This window comes from Lingula anatina, chromosome 10 (genome assembly GCF_051362555.1).
Source record: "Lingula anatina isolate TDL-2025a chromosome 10, LinAna3.0, whole genome shotgun sequence".
In the NCBI taxonomy this organism is placed as follows: Eukaryota; Metazoa; Brachiopoda; class Lingulata; order Lingulida; family Lingulidae; genus Lingula; species Lingula anatina.
The window spans coordinates 5,381,245-5,397,367 of NC_141776.1; the positions used below are offsets into that span (position 1 = coordinate 5,381,245).

General features: G+C 41.9%; 1 protein-coding gene across 9 annotated transcripts in view; it reads left to right on the forward strand.

Annotated features, from left to right (window-relative positions):
* The window catches only part of LOC106158321 (uncharacterized), a 61,454-nt gene that overhangs the window by 32,574 nt on the left and 12,757 nt on the right, over window positions 1-16,123 (forward strand). For 3 of the 9 annotated variants that reach the window (XM_086997920.1, XM_086997922.1, XM_086997921.1), the window contains exon 4: window positions 148-238. The exons of 2 other annotated variants lie outside the window; for them this stretch is intronic. In XM_086997920.1, the coding sequence (XP_086854046.1) occupies window positions 148-238 (91 nt within the window). Of the gene's footprint in view, window positions 1-147; window positions 239-11,710; window positions 12,080-12,200; window positions 12,388-13,614; window positions 13,636-15,756; window positions 15,802-16,123 lie in introns of those variants that run through there. 4 more of the 9 variants (XM_086997926.1, XM_086997928.1, XM_086997924.1 and 1 more) reach the window with 4 other exon arrangements.

Sequence of the window (16,123 nt, forward strand, 5' to 3'; positions counted from 1 at the left end):
ACTGCAGCGGCGCGGGAACGTTCTTCGAGGTGTCGTGTTGGCTGGCAATGCCGAGGAAACACACAACAGCGCGCCACGGGCGCACCCTTCAGTACGACTTGCATGGAAACCTTTTGTTAAACACGAACGTTTCATTTCTTGTTTCAGGAACAAGGAGGAAATTAAAGACAGTGATGTGCTCGTCAGTGAGAACAGTCAGCGTGCTTTGATCACTCCCACTGTAACAACTCAGAACCAGGTGCGTATCGGCTCGTTTTCTCTTTCTTTAATATTATATTATATATTTTTTATCTCTTTTGCTTTCATTATTTTATTGAGTATTTTTATTGTAATGATACGTGCAGCTTTGAAGTGCAATTCAAAGAAAGCACATAAGCATTACATATTTTTGCAAAAGTTGCATAACACGGCGCATGCGTGAATGTGCTTTCGTCCATAGCTCCGACCGTGTGCGCATTGGAGTGAAGATACATGCAAACAGACATTACATCTAGACCCACTGACGTCACTTCCAGGAAACGATTTCCATGTTAATGATGCCCCACGCATATGCAGGACTAAAGCAAAGTATTTATCGCCTTGTTTTGCGCCATGCTAATGAAATTGTGGAATATTGAAACTGTAAATTTGTAACTCGTCTCCACATTCCTGACCCTTTTTTGTTGTCTGTCGGCAATGAAAAGTGACGGTGAATTTCGCAAACCATTTTCATTTCCTCTTTCATTTTGAATAGAAATTTCCGCTTCTTAAATGTTTGTTAGAAAGACGAGAATCATAACCTAGCGTGCCAAGCCGGGCTATTGCTCAATTTGTACCTACTAGCACGAATCCAGTTAGAGCAATTACGTCTCCCCCTCCAGCCCGCATATGATGAGGCTCGTGACTTGACTGTTTATTCTATATGATATTATCTCACTGAACATTATATAGCTTCGTTCACCCGTCTCTTTGTTCTTCAGCGCGTAAGTTGCCATTGTTACTCTCACGCATTAAAAACGATCATATAAACGCTACAGTTCATACCATTTTATAATAATTATAAGGATATAGCAAAATATGCTTACATTAAGTTAAACTGGAGTTAATGCTCAGAATGAACCAGCATTTCTGATAAAATAGACTCTTCCTTATTCCGATATCCTGGAATTTAGTCAGAAATAAGTTCTCTGAAATCATTGGATATTAATGGGTCTTGTCTTGGGTAATGTGTGACCGATGCCAGCGTGTTCGTGATTTGACCGTCCCGAGAAAGTCAGATTGCAGTTTAAGGTATCATATCTGGGATGTTCGCACCAAATCTAATTTTCCCCTAGAAGAAGCAATTTTCTCCTGCTCTAAGCATTTAGACCGCCATTGTTTTCTTGACATTTCAAAAGTTTCGACATTTATTTGCGGTGTTATTGTCCAATTTTTTAGGCCTGAAGCGAGAAAGATAAGAAGCAGGATAGGGCCTATTCAGACAAAATGTGACTTGGCGAAATTTCAAATGCCTTAAAAGGCATCTTTATGTCTTGTTGTCACCACATTTCATCTTTATGGTAATTAATGCATCCTTAGTGTAGATTACGCTTCCTACCGCACGATCCTTCCCAAACGTCGTCCGAAGGATAGAAGAAATATAAGCAAATAAAGCTTGTGATGATGATAATGGGATGAAGAGATGGCAATAATTTTAACGTGATTAAAGTACAGTCGAAATTTAGATAATGACTTTTTCACCAACCGTTCTTAGCGGTAGTGCCTCGATCGCCTTTGTTTATTTTCCAGTAATACTGAATGTGTCTGCATCTCCATTAAGACGCGAACAGCGATAAAATATTTGGATTTCTTCGTTCTGAAACAATCGCGGCTTTTTTGAAAACAGTGTTGATTCTGCATGACAAAGTAGACGATCTTTACACGACGGCCTGATCACATGATATTGGAGTCACGCCACACCGGATGACGGTTGACGTAAAAGATCCAATAACACACCCTCTTCCTGTCAAACTTGTGCCATGACAAACGCTCCTCGCCCCGGGAGAACCAGTTAATCAGGTTACCTTTTGTGGCCGTGAAAACAGAATGCACACACGCTAAACTGGGACACCTTTTTTATTGAAGACATTGTTCAATGACCGATGAGAGTAGTTGCAGAAAGATGCACAGACTTGGTGAGCTGGATGCCGTGTCCGCCCTTGCTTCCGGCGCCAATTTCTTCTCACTTGACGGTATTACATGTACATAGTATTCTGTATGATCTGATACCCTGGAATTTTATCTCCCCTATTGAAGAGCAGTATCTTTAGTTTGTAACAGAGAATGTCACAACAAAGGTATGAGTGTAATAGCACGGGAGATGACTAAATCTGTATGATTGGTTTTCTTTGCAGAGCGCAATATGTCATTTCATTTAGCTCGCGTGCGCGTGTATATCGACCACGTTTGCTCTCTCGCCACTGCTGTAAGTATAAGTACTCGGAGCTGTTGCACACCTGTCACTTTCTTCGGCAAGTTAATTTTTATGGCACATAGACAAAGGTATTAAAAGGTCGCCGTTTTGAACAGACCCTTCACGCGTGAAACGGCTTTGTGACCAGCAAGATGTGATTGTCATGTTTTGTGTTGTAGAGAGCGAGGAAAAAAATCTTAATGTTAAGTGTCCGGGATTCGTTTCACGGCAGAACGATGCGGGTGAAAAGCAATAAAATCCAGTCTGACATCTAAGCGGATCATCACGCTGTGTTAGTTTTCACCAATATACCTCACTGGCAGCGACGATATTTCGTGACAAGGACTTGCATCTTGTTCAAATCACCTTATGAATAACATGAAAAACACCTGCCCCCTTTCCCCCTTTCTTAAAAATAAGGTAAATAAAATGAAATAAAATTACAAAAAAAGAATTAGGTAAGTGGATGAAGAAGGCTAGGACGAGGAAGCATAGATATAATGTCGTTGCACCAAGCATGTGACGTCATTGCAACGTCACAGCCAATTTGGACAAGGAAATAGTGCATCAGGCTCACAGTAAAATTTCATTTTTTTGACAAGGGCAGTTTTTTTCCAAAATTTCACTTATATCTTGTGTTTGTTATCTTCCTAACGTTCAAAAACTACAATCCATAAGATTCGAAAAGAGGTGGTAATGACATATAACCCACCAACCATGTTTCCAAAATAGACTTATTGACAACATGCATGCTTTGAGAGTACCAATTATACATCATAGTGATTCACACATTTTACCTCAATATAAATAAATATGGATCATAAAGAGTAGCCGCAGTTGGGTTCGGATGAAGGGCAGAGGTTCCTGCTTCATTTGAATTTTCCCCAGAGTCATTTCACTGATAAAGTCGCCCGATGGGCGTGGTTCAACCCCCTCCTTTCCTACGGGCAAGTAGGTGGTTTTCTTTCGTCATTGTTCAACCTCCTGCAGGGAAATTCGTGTCACGGATTCTAAACCAGTGGTATATTAATGTGTATGTCCTTTGGTTTCAACCAAGTGATATTGCAGTTGACATGCAAAGCGAGAGATCGACACTGCTTAGCACGTTTTCGCCTTAGGTTGTAATACGACGAGGAATGAATGTAAAGTTTCAAATTGAGAGGAGGGGAATAGAGGCTTACCATTTTTAGATTGACTCAGAACTTGTTGCTGCTTTTCATGTATCTTTAGATATTTGTCCATTCTAGTTTACCATTCTGTGGATTTCTATGGCTTTTCGTTGAAACGGTATTTGAAACAAGAAAGGTGCATACCCCCGTGTCTTTGTTTCAGTCAGGGACATTGCTGCTTGTCTTTATTCATTTAGAGTCCATTTATTTTTAACTGGGATGGGTTTTTTCTTAGAACGCCGAGTCACTGCTTGGTCAGGTACTCGTTGATGTGCTGGCAAAGAGGATGGGTTCGTTTTCGCAACGCTAAGTCATTTCCGTGGGAAGACCATTAAAAGATTAGGGGGGGGGGAGACAATTAAAGGATTAGGTGGTCTTGCTTTCATGTAGGGTCCTCCATATTTGATCTGTGGACCATAAGGTCCGAGGATTATCTGCTCTGAATGCGACCAAAGTATCGTAGTGACAAGTGCAAAGAATTAATTCACGTGGTCGCAGCGGGATCCTCTCACTTTGATTGGTATCGCATAATCTATCGTTCCAATAATTGCGCACATCTGTGTTAACATAAAAGAAAAAAAAAACACAAATGTCAGATTGGTGAACCACAGACGCATTTCATGGAAATCGACCTTTACGAGCTCTGGGACAATTCACAGACGCCAGAATTGCATGCGATAGTCACAGTGCATCCTTTGGTTCCGGGAAATCCGAACACGTGCCCTGTACCACCGATCTGTATAGTATTGGTGCGTATGATGTATGCGACGATCATTGCGGCAAATTCTTTCCACGCACCTGTGGTGTTGCACTTCAACAAGAAAGGTCGCAAGCAAACTGAAGTGCCTGGTGCGATTTCAGAATTAGCATGTTGATCGTCTTAAGCGATGGTGTGCCGTCCACTTGCGCTGATATTATTATTCACGTGCCCTTCGCAAGCATAACGAAGACTAGCCCGTTTTTCGGAGAAATTCGTTCTCAACTTTAAGTGATGCCAATTAGATAACGGAATGAGCTTGATTGCTTTAGATCACGTGGCTCCTTAAAAACAAGGAACGAGTAAGTCGAGTTGAAAGATAAATAGTTATTTGAAAGCTAGAAATTCGACTGCTTGGGGGAACGAGTATCGATTTACCGTTTCACAACTGTTGTCTTGGCATTTGAATAAGTCATGTGACATTCACATATTTTCGTGTTAGTTCCAACGTCAGCTTTGACGAGTACGACTGCATGAAGAACACAGAACTAAGCGATCGAAGATTACCCTGACATGTTCTTTATTTTCCGTGATGCCAATCACGGCGTTATCTATTTATCTATTGTTCTTCAGTGCGGCCCCCATTTACGTACTACCTGCGTGATTCATGGAATTATAATCAGAACGTGCGCTTTCTTGTGGTCTTGAGTTCTAGTTTGTTCCCTTGATGTTGTTCGTCAATTCCAATTATCTGATTTGGTGTTTCATGTTTGCCCTTTGTTCTTCGCACGTTTTTCTCTGTCTTCGGAAAAATGATACTAGTAATGCAGGATGTATAGTCCCATGATGTCAGGACATGAAAAGAACCGTAACTGTGTGGAAAAAAAAAAGCCCACACAAAGTGCTTTTTGTTCACTGAACGCTACGGGTCCAAGTTAATACGTGACGAGAAGTGTTCACAGGGTACGTAATTATTGTTGATTTCTTTCTAACCTGCAGGGTACTATAGTATAAAACAGCAAAAATTATGGGGCAAGTCCAAATTATACAATTATAATACAAAATGTGCGCGTCAATGATATGACGTAAATGTTCACTTTTTGTTGCGTGAGCCGTATGACAGTGAGGGTGGCTTTATCGCACGATCAGCCAGGTTACTTTTTTTGGGCTTACCAAGTGATGACTCAACCTAACACGGTGTGTCTGCAAATTGTATTAATAAATAAGATAAGTTTGACACAAAGTAAACCAAAAATGTTCAGTTATCGACACCCCATCCCACAGCCCGGTCCCTCCATATTTGACATCTTTTCCTCTTTTGTTTGCCGAATATTACGGTTTTTATTATTGTAATTTCCTGGGACGCATTCTGTTCGTTATTATCAATCTGTGGTGGGGAGGTCGCCACTATTTTTTTTTTAACAGTGATAAGTTAAACCGTCCTAGCTGGACCAGAAATGGCCCTTTAAAGTGAATCGGGTTTGTGAGGGTTGTACAGACACCGAGCGCATTCAGATAAGCGGACTAACAGATCCGCGGATCAAATATGGCGACCCACTAAAAAGCTGGCCCCCGCTTTATTCCCGATTAGACACTGAAGAGATTCCCCGCGGGAATTACGCAACATGCATTCAAGTGGGTGGGCCATATTTGATCCGCGGATCTGTTAGTCCGCTGTTCTGAATGGTTATTGCATTATCGTAAACACCAAGCGCTCATCCTAAAAGTAAAATGAAAAATTAGGTATAGTCAAAAACAATAACTACAATAATTTTGCTCTCTGGGGGGGATGCGAGTCTTACAGTGTGTTATGAAAGGCGGTTTCAGTGAGAGTAGAGTGTGAATAAGTAGAGTAACGCCTTGAGATAAAGTCTGGAAAGGTGAAATCGGAAATAGGTGAATAATTACCCTGATTTTTCTTGTTTGTTTTGACTTGCCAGCTCCTACGTAATAGATATTGCAGTAATAATATACGACCGGGTATTAATAAGTAATAAAGGCGTCTGACAGATGTATGCTTTTTATGCAGTTAATTGTGCCGGTAGAAGCCGCGCCTGCTACGCTACGTGACTGCAATATGCGCTGTGGGCTAACAATATCACGACATCAATATCGCCAGAGTTTAGCTGTTTTGTGAAGGAACAAAAAAAACTGTAAATATATATGTAAGCGTCTACGAAATCAATAGTGCCTTTTTTTTTAAAATCGATTATTAATTTGCGTTCTTCCTGACCATTTGTTGTTTGATATTAGTAGCAAAAATCAAATTGATATGAATGTTATGTATATGAATTAAATATTAATTCAAATCAAATATTACACGCCAAAATAGTTTAAATCATTTAGTATCTTGGATGGCCTTAAAATCAAATGTTATTGAGAGATTAACTGGCATTGTACACGCAAGTGGGACAGCAAGAGATATAAATCATCGTGCTTGATTTAGGTCGGGTTCTCCATTTCAACAATCACAATTTTTCAACGCCGCACATCAAATCGTATTAAATATCGTATACGCCGCCGATGTTGCAACCTTTGCCATCCAAAGAACATTCCCTTTGTATATCAATATATTGTGACGGGCCCACCGTCCATCCAGGCACGCAAGCATCGCAAGGGAATATTAAGACGCCGCTGCCTCGAGGGGCGTCCGGATGTCTAACCGATAAATGTTGCCCTTGCCTGGTTGGCAGGTTGCCGTGAATGACTGGCATTCCCTGAAATGTATTTGAGTAATTTTACACATTATTGTGTCAGGGCTTATAAACGGATTAGGCGTTTACTAGTACTATCCGCAGATCTTTTAACACTAACACCCATATTAACCACGTAACCCACAAATTAACCAGCACTACCAAAGCGGATGAATGTTTGTGCTAGGTATCGCTTTGTTGGTGCTAAATAATTAACCGTGCGTGTCGTCTGTTGTGTTTGTGACGTGGGAGTATTCATACCTGTTGGTAAATTTATCATAGGAATCGGGGTCAGCTATATAACTAGAACTCTTTTGTGAGCAACGCGAGGGAGGTAGACCTTGGGTTTCAGAGGTCACTGGAAAGTGATCAAAAGTCACATTTTAATAAGATAAGATAAAAGTTAATTTAACCAATGAAATATATAAAACATACAGTATTAGGAATTATTTGCTCTTTAAAAGCGTTGTTGTATTAAAGAAACAGTCACAGCTGTACGAATGAAAAAAAATTAAAAGAAACTGGCAGCGCTAGATACGGAATAAGCATGGTGATAGTAAGAAGGCGGGTACCTAGTGTGCTCGTACACTTGTGAAAGGTGATACTGGGTCGTGCTGGGGTTTGGGGTTGGGGGAGCAACGTTTTCCACCCGTTGATACGCATATCCGACCATTGAGCCTACGCTCAACCAGGCTTCTCCTAGCAGTTACAAATATGCATGAAAGGCATGCATACAATTTCGTTACAGCTAGAAGACCTCCAGTTGAGAGTAGATTAAATCGGGGATTACGTAGCGGTGGATGCAATTAGACAGCCGACTTCCTGTTATTTAGAAATCGTCTAAGTACGGTTTTAGCTAGCCTGGTGACGAGTGCCACAAAACCTGACCAGCGTATAAGTACGGTCCGTCCGTGTAGCCGTCATGGGGCTAAGGTTGGGGCTAAGGTTGGTCTCTTTGTGTTCTGATAATTATGTAAGTAGTGATAAACGGTAACTTGGGGGCGATTAAACCATGTATTTCATTACCATGATATGATACAGCAAGGAAGATGATTAAACACGTTATCTAACGATTTCCAGTCACAGAGATCGATCTTAGCGCCGCTTTGTGGGCGTGTCTGGACAGCCAGTTCTGCGATGGTAATTGCAATAAATTTGCCTGGGTTTTCACATAGAAGTGATGAGACTAGATGTCTCGCTGTTCACGTGTTGAAACACTCACCCCCCGCCAACAGTCGTGGAATATTGGAGAAAACAGCGCGCTGTTTTACCCGCCTCTGAAGTGTTAATCCAAGGGGAAATATTGATTCCGTTCATTTTGGAGGCATTTTAAGTCGCTTATTCACACTCACGTTTTTAGATCTTTTTAGCGGCGCTGCTTGTATAGGATTCTTTTCCGTGAAGTCTTAAGACGTCAAGCATCTGCACCGAGCTAAATGTCAGCCCCGTCGAGAGGGAATGTAAGAAAGCGAATGTCATTTTCTGAGAATCAGTCTGAGAATTTAGTCCTTGTATCAGTGTTTAAATAGCAATGTCTGTGTGAAAGTCAGTCAGTAGTTAAATAGTGTCAGTGGCAGTGGCCGCTGCTTGTCAACCAGGGCCTTGATATTAATGCCAGTGTCAGTCTATAATGTCAGTGACTATATTCCAGTGTCAGTTTGTAATGTCAGTGACTACATGCCAGTGTTATTTTCTGATGTCAGTAACTAAATGCCACTGTCAGTTTCTAATGTCAGTGACTACATGCCAGTGTCATTTTCTGATGTCACTGACTACATGCCAGTGCCAATTTTGACGTGAATGTCGTCAGTGTCTTGACAATAGTTTTAATGACTAGCCTAGGTCACAGTGCCTTGTCGAAATGTTTGCATACCAATGTCTATTTCAGTGAGTGAATGCTTGAATTTTGTGTTGGTGTCTACATCTTAGTGTCAGTATCATTGGCTTAATATCAGTATCTGCATGCCAGTGTCAGTAATGGTGAACAAATGTCAGTATCATCAGTATCTACATTCCAGTGTCAGTGTCGGTGAAACAAACGTCAGTATCTGCATTCCACTGTCGGTATCAGTGAGCAAACGTCGGTATCGGACGTCAGTGTCTGTATTCCATTATAAAATTCGGTGAGTAAAAGTCAGTGACTAATGCCAGTGGCTAAGTACAATAGTCAGTATCAGTGTCTTTACGTCAATGACATCCTTCGAATGTCAGGATCAGTGGATAAGCGTCATTATCCGCATTCTACTAACAGTACCAGCGGGTAAACGTCAAGTGCCCATGTCAATGTCTCACACTAGTGTTATTATCAATCGTCCTTGTCTTATATCCGTATCTGCACCTTGATTTCTGTATCCGTGCCTGGATATCCGGGCCTGTCAGTGCGAGTGTGTGTCACGAGGTCTTTTTATGTAATGACAATTGTCTATGTCCGCGTGAGTGCTTAATGTCCGTGTGAGAATGTCATTGCCATTATATAAGTGACTCAAAATATATTTGTTTGCGAGTGTGTTTTCACGTTCATATTTGTGAACACGTGTGTGCATGTGTTAATAAACATAAATCACTTTTCACCTTCCACCATCTCGTTTTTCGGGCTACATAGACATGAACGTGGGTAAAAATAATGCAAAAGGAAGGGCTGCATTTACTCTGTCTAAATATAGCAATCATACTTGCTGAATTATGACGCGGGTTGAAAAATACAACTGTTCTAGATCTTTATGAGCCTTTGGTCTACCCTTACGCCCCGCTTACCTGAATAGCGAACATATCTGTATGCGCCTTAGACTGGGTTCTCATAAACCTGTCGTACAAGAAGGATCGATCTACCTTGGAGGGGATTGTCGAAAAATTGCATTCAGTTTAAGCGGCTTAAATGTCTGTCACGTGCACTGAAGCTGCTAGGGAGGTAATTAACTTTAGTGCACGCTTGATCTAAATGAAATTTGGCGAGAAACCCTTCGGACATAGATCGATCCTTCTAGTACGATAGGGTATGGGAATGCTCCCTTAAATTCGAGGCGGAAGTCGTAGGTCCGGAGGGGAACAGGTTGCTTGTTGCCATTAAAACGGCGTGGAACAACGCTGAGAACTGCTTTTGGAGGCATAAAGTTTAATAATTATGAATAACAATAAACAGCGGAGGTTGTCGGGGTTATATGCTCGGAACGTCGGCACAGTTTGACGTTTTCTTAATTTTCCTGGGTAAAATAAAACAAATAGGTGTAATCCATAGCTGGTGATATTTCTGAAATTGCTTTTCGAGACAATTAAGCGTTCTACAGATAAATGTTCGATTTATGTCATTAAATATATGTATTGCAGGCAGCTCAGCATGCTGGCGACGGAACCCGTATTATACGGTATACTAACATTACAGTGTTAGTATACCGTATACTAACATTACAGTGTTTGAAATGACGCGTCAGCGATCAACCTCAATGGGGAAACAGCCTTGACTTTGTAAAAAGTTGAGCGAAATTTCTCGGAATTGGGAGGAGATGTATGAAAAATAACGGCAGGCAAATAAGTGCGACGGCAACGAATAAAAGCAGACAGGATTATCTATAAGGGTGCTTTTTTCTGGTTTTCTTTTAAATTCATATAACATAGTCTATTGTTCAACAGTACGAAATCACCAGGTTTGAAGGGACTCTTTTATACTGCTTATAAAGACGACATTCCTGGCACATACAGTTTCACCCTTATCGCTCAAATGTTAATCCCACCTCACGCGGATTCTCACACGATTTCTATTCTCGTTTAAAATCATGCAGTGGCGATAGTCTCGCGTGGTTCCAATATTACCTTTCAAGCTCAACTTAATCCGACGATTCTCAGAGAAGACGACCCGAGGTTTTATCCAGTAGGATGGCCATGCGCCCTTATACTTTCATATAAAATTTTGCAGTCTCGTAATGTAAGAAGAGGAAAGACGAAAACCAAATACAAAATTTAATAATGATAATAATAATAATAATAATAATAATAGTAACGAAGTAAATATAAATATAAGCATGGCGTTCTTGACTCTAAGTGTTAATAATTACGAGGTGAAGGTCATTTTGTTATCGTCGGTGTGACAGAAATGGTACTTCGATAGGAACCGTTGTCCGTACTTTGTACAGGTGCCCTATACTAACATGTTCGTCCCATGTATATAATATACTAACCCCAATACTCCGACTAACCTTAACCTGTACCTTTATCACATCACATGGGACCCTGGACGTCCATTCCTAGGACTACCACTGCTGTCTCATGTCCTATGCGACTGTTAAGGTCTGTTAACAGTTCAATTCCCCCCTTGTAAACAACACATAAAGACATTGCACTTCACTACATAAACCCCTTAACTCTGCGGTCTAACTAAAACATGTGACTATATGAAGCTTGCTTACTTAGGCCAATGTAAGAAGTTGAAAAAATCCGTAGAAAACAAATATTCCTGATGTGTTAAATATAATTAACTGACTACTCCCCCTTTTGTCGCCAACGACGCAAATGCACGGTGCTGGACGACGCAAATGCACGGTGCTGGTGCTGGACGTTTTTGTAATCGCCGTTATCTGGCGTTTGTTTATCTTTAATCTGACAAAATTAGACGTGCAATTTTGGTTTTTGCATCGAGAGTGGACTGAATTAAAATTATCATCTGCATCACGCGCGCGTGTCTGGCTACGGGTTATGAATTATTCGTCCAAGATACAGAGGCAGTAGATGCAGTAGTACTTGTACGTGCGTTGCTTTGCTCTGTAAGCTTGCGTTCACATCTACGGTCTTGGTCCTCGTCCTGAGACGTGAATCGAGGTGGAGGGCCGGCCACCTACGGAAAGAACGTCAAAGAGAATATCCGCACGTTTTGCGTCTTAGTGAGATTATTTACCCTGCAGTTAACGCGCGTCCGGTCACGTGACATTTAATCCACGTCAGGCAACGATCTCTGTGAGTTAATGCTTTGTCAATAGGAGGTCTAACAGCGTTAATGGCGAGACGCGTGTTAGAGAGATAGTATACCCACGGCACACAGACTAGCTGGGATCGATACGATACGTGTACCACACGGTAGATCTTTGCAGAGCGGCGCTCGGTGAGTGATAGTGTGTACTATGGTTATTTTAGTTACGTCTTACCTCAGGCAAGCGGCAGCTGCCTGGCAGCGAGAACGACCCGTGCCATTTGGCAGTACTCGCAGCACGGCGCACACTTCACTGCAAGCAAGGTATCGCGCCTCACACTGATCTTTAACTAAACAGCGGAACGAGGTGCAGTACAGCGCATTCCATTCATTGTTAATCGGGAAGTACGCTGCGCCAGTTAGTCCAAGGCGCACGACCCTAGTATAACAGAACGATACGATCAACGATAACGCACAGTAGATAGGAAGGTTTATGGTCGGTGAGTTGTGAGTGTCACTGTTGTTGTTCAGGTTACTCGGGCAGTCTCCAGCACTGCGTAAGTGCCTGTAAAGATACCATCCCGCGCTGCTTGTTGACTGGTGCCCGCTTATCATGGTCCGCTGCAAAACGAAGACAGGAATCGCACTAAGCAAGGGCCGCTCGTGGCAGCCTGCACGTAGATTAATTTGTTTACCGTGAACGGTTATTCCCCTGTACATTTAGACAGGGTGATGGGTGGAAGGAATCATCGTAATATTTTCACTGTGTGTGCGGGCCGTTTATGCGACTCGGTGCATTTTATTGTGTGAAATCTACCTCGCTTACAGAGAGACTCCGTTGCCCTGGTATCTTTAGAATATCTCGGAGCCCTTGTTATGGAGGTTATAGCGTGAATTTAACCTGTGCGGGGAGGATTATTTCGATCTCATGCTAAATTTGCCTATTGCTTTAATCTCCTTTTTTCTGTGCTTAATTCGATACATCGATGCGCTTTACAAACAGGCAAGTATTGCATAACCAGCATATTTATCAATACGCTGAAAAATATATTTATAAACCCATTTAAAAAAGTTCCTCGTGTGTATTTATGGATTATTTTGTGGTTAGCAGTCAATGATATGCCCCTTGGGCTGTGCATATTCATGGCATATTTGTACTGAGATCCGGCTGTGCACTCCAAAGTCTTCCCTCGAGAGCTCAAGAGTAACAAAGGACGCCAGGGGAAACTGATCTATATATTTACACGTCCGACGCGCCGTCTTCGTGTGTTCCCATTGACGCGGATAAATAAGACGTTAAAGCGGTGCTTTATAAATCTTTTTCAAAGGAGCGCATAGCACGAACGATTCTACCTCACATACAGGGCTCCATAGGAATTAATTTATTCATGGCATGTATGAATAGTGATTCAGTTAACGTACCCCGGGCCCCCGACGAGCATAAGCGGCATTCTGCGCCGGGGGTATTACGGTGTGTTATAGATTTCTTTTCAAAGGAGCGTTTGTCACGGCATTTACATAACGAAGACACGCACACCGTGATAAAAGAACTCGAGCGCGATAATCGATAAAGCAGACTGCGGTCGTAGGCCTGCGCACCCGGGTTGCGGTACACGGTAAATTAAGGGCGAATAATTAGACAGGAGATTGCTGGCGTGTGTTCATCACTTGTGAGCTTGCCAGCGGTTTTATTCTCAAAATATATGAACTCGTGGCTAACATTGTACTGCACATATGTATGTATGTATGTATGTATGTATAGTAGGCAAGTCTGTGTGGCAAGTTGTATATTTGTCTATGTACGTAGTAAACATCAGACTGAAACACACGTGGAGATAAACGAGGTAAAGTTACAGCTTATAAGAAAGCGGGAATGTGAAGTGTTTGCTTTGAACTAGCGACTGATAGGCACGACGTGCCGTTGAAAGGGAAAAAAGCGCAAAGAACAAGAAAGCACAAGTGAAGCTTTACCTGTACGCAGTAGGGAATTGTTTCGTAAACACTAACATTGTTGTCATTGACGTGTATTTTACACTTTGTCACTACCTATCCAAATCGTCTCCAAGTGTTAAATGCTAGACAAAAGACCCACGCTCTTGCGTAACTTAACGCGGCCGCCTTGATATCTTTGAAAATAAGCGGCTCTTTCACGAAAGCGCTAGCCTAGGTCTATTTTAAATGTAAATGTAATACGGGCGTATGTAGAAGACTTACGTTACTCATATTCCATTTATAAGAATTGATCGATCGAGAGTTTCTGACGTACTTTGACTGGCGGCGTCGACTTGAATTGCTTCCCGATGGTATTTATACCACTGGTGCGAAACGTTTTGGCACGGTAAGCGCGTGCCAGCGATAGCTTGCTGTTGTCTTCGGTGCGCTTTTTACCTACGGGGATTTTTATTATTTTTTTTTTTGTGTGTGTGTGTGATATCGCAGTGTAAACGATAAGGCTTCCACCGTCTGCTGCACTCATTGCAAATGCAGGAAGTCTAGCGGGAGAATTACCGCGTAAGTCGTCTTAATGTGCCGTTGTTATTTTGACATTCTTGAAGAATATGGTGGAGGAAAAATGCACATGTATACTTATTGATTGGGTTGAAATTTGAATAACGGGTGCATTTCATGGAGAAGAGCGTGTATTCGTTATGAATGCTGGTTTAGTAATTTTTTTTGTACAAGTGCATTTTTACAATGGCCGTGGCCTTAGAAAATGTTTTGTAACTGCGATACTGAAACCACAATAACAATTTTAAAAAGTTGTTTACACAGATGGGGGAAAGGCGTCACGTTCTGGCCCACTTTTCAAAGCCTCACAAACAAGGCAGAAAGAAAATGTCACGGTTATGATGTCAGGCGTCAGAATATCTTTATGTGACAGACAATAGAGCTCCGCATTTAGAGTAGTGTGGAGGTCATTTGAATGGAGATCTATAGAATCTCTTGCGTCACCCTTGTGTCTCGGTACAGCACTAGACAAAGGGGACCCGGGTAAAGTCAAGTAAGGTTATATGGCGCCGGGAATCTTTTTGTCCGAAGTGAACCTGCCACAGTGCGTGATATTACTACACAAAGTTGCACTGGCAATCAGTTTAGAATTACTGCTATTTTTTCTTAACAAGTCAGGGACGACCTATAGGCCTAACGACGTGCGCTGAAAACGCCTTTACTTGTTACAAATGAAAACCATTTCTGGCGTGTTTCGAACGCGAAGCTGGGTGTTCTGTCCACGAGCGCGAGGCTTGATTGCTTGACTTAGTTGAGAAATATGAAATTGATGCTCCGCTGATAATTAATGGGGAAAATCTGTTTGTAACTCGTCCTTTGCGTGCCGAGCATTCTCCTGGAAGACATTCATGAAAAATGGATTATCTGTAGACAAATTCCAAGCTCTGTTCGAGTCGCAACAAGATCCACTGCCGGTAATGAGTAAAGACGACGGAGTTGGCTGAGAAAGCAAATAACGAAACGCGTGCGTCACGTTTGCGTCAGCTGTATTGTCTTGCCTCGCATTCGTAAATAAAAAACCAGCATTAAGTCGGATCGAATATAGGACAGAAGCTACCTGATGTGTATTCAAGTTGCGTAAGTCAACACGTTGCATTTCTCGCTAGGCATGTAGCATGATATGTATGTATATATAATTTTTTTTCGCAGAGGACCCGTAATCTTACCTAACCGCTTTCGGTCTATTTTTGGAGAAGACAAGCAAATGATTGATCATTCCAATGCAGTAAAAATGCTTTCGAGATAGAGCAATTATGGAGTTAAAATAGCGTTTGGCGTCACAGTCTACCGAAGCGAAGGGGAAGCGAAATACTTAGCGTTAATTTAAGGCATTATTTATCATCAGAATAGAATGCACTGACAAGTCTGGAAACGCAATGACAGCGATCATTAAAGAAGCATTACGCGTACGTCGTATTAATTTGTTGATGAATTTTTTATATCCAGTGTCGCATCCCTTCATTAACCATCTCCCCCCCCCCCCCATAAAATACGCGCACGATTTCACCTGTGGTATTTCAAGACAGCGGCAACTCCGTCTCAAATATTCGTCCAAATGAAGTCGTCCACTTCGTCGCAGTTTTTACGGTTCAGAGTTCCCAGCGACGGTCGTGCAGTCCAAGCTGTTTACTTCTTTCTCGAGTTGTCTGCGATATCGTAAGCAGATAGCGTTAATTAAGCGCGATAAGCAGCTCTGATGTGAACCGCAATTTGGCGACATTTACTTCG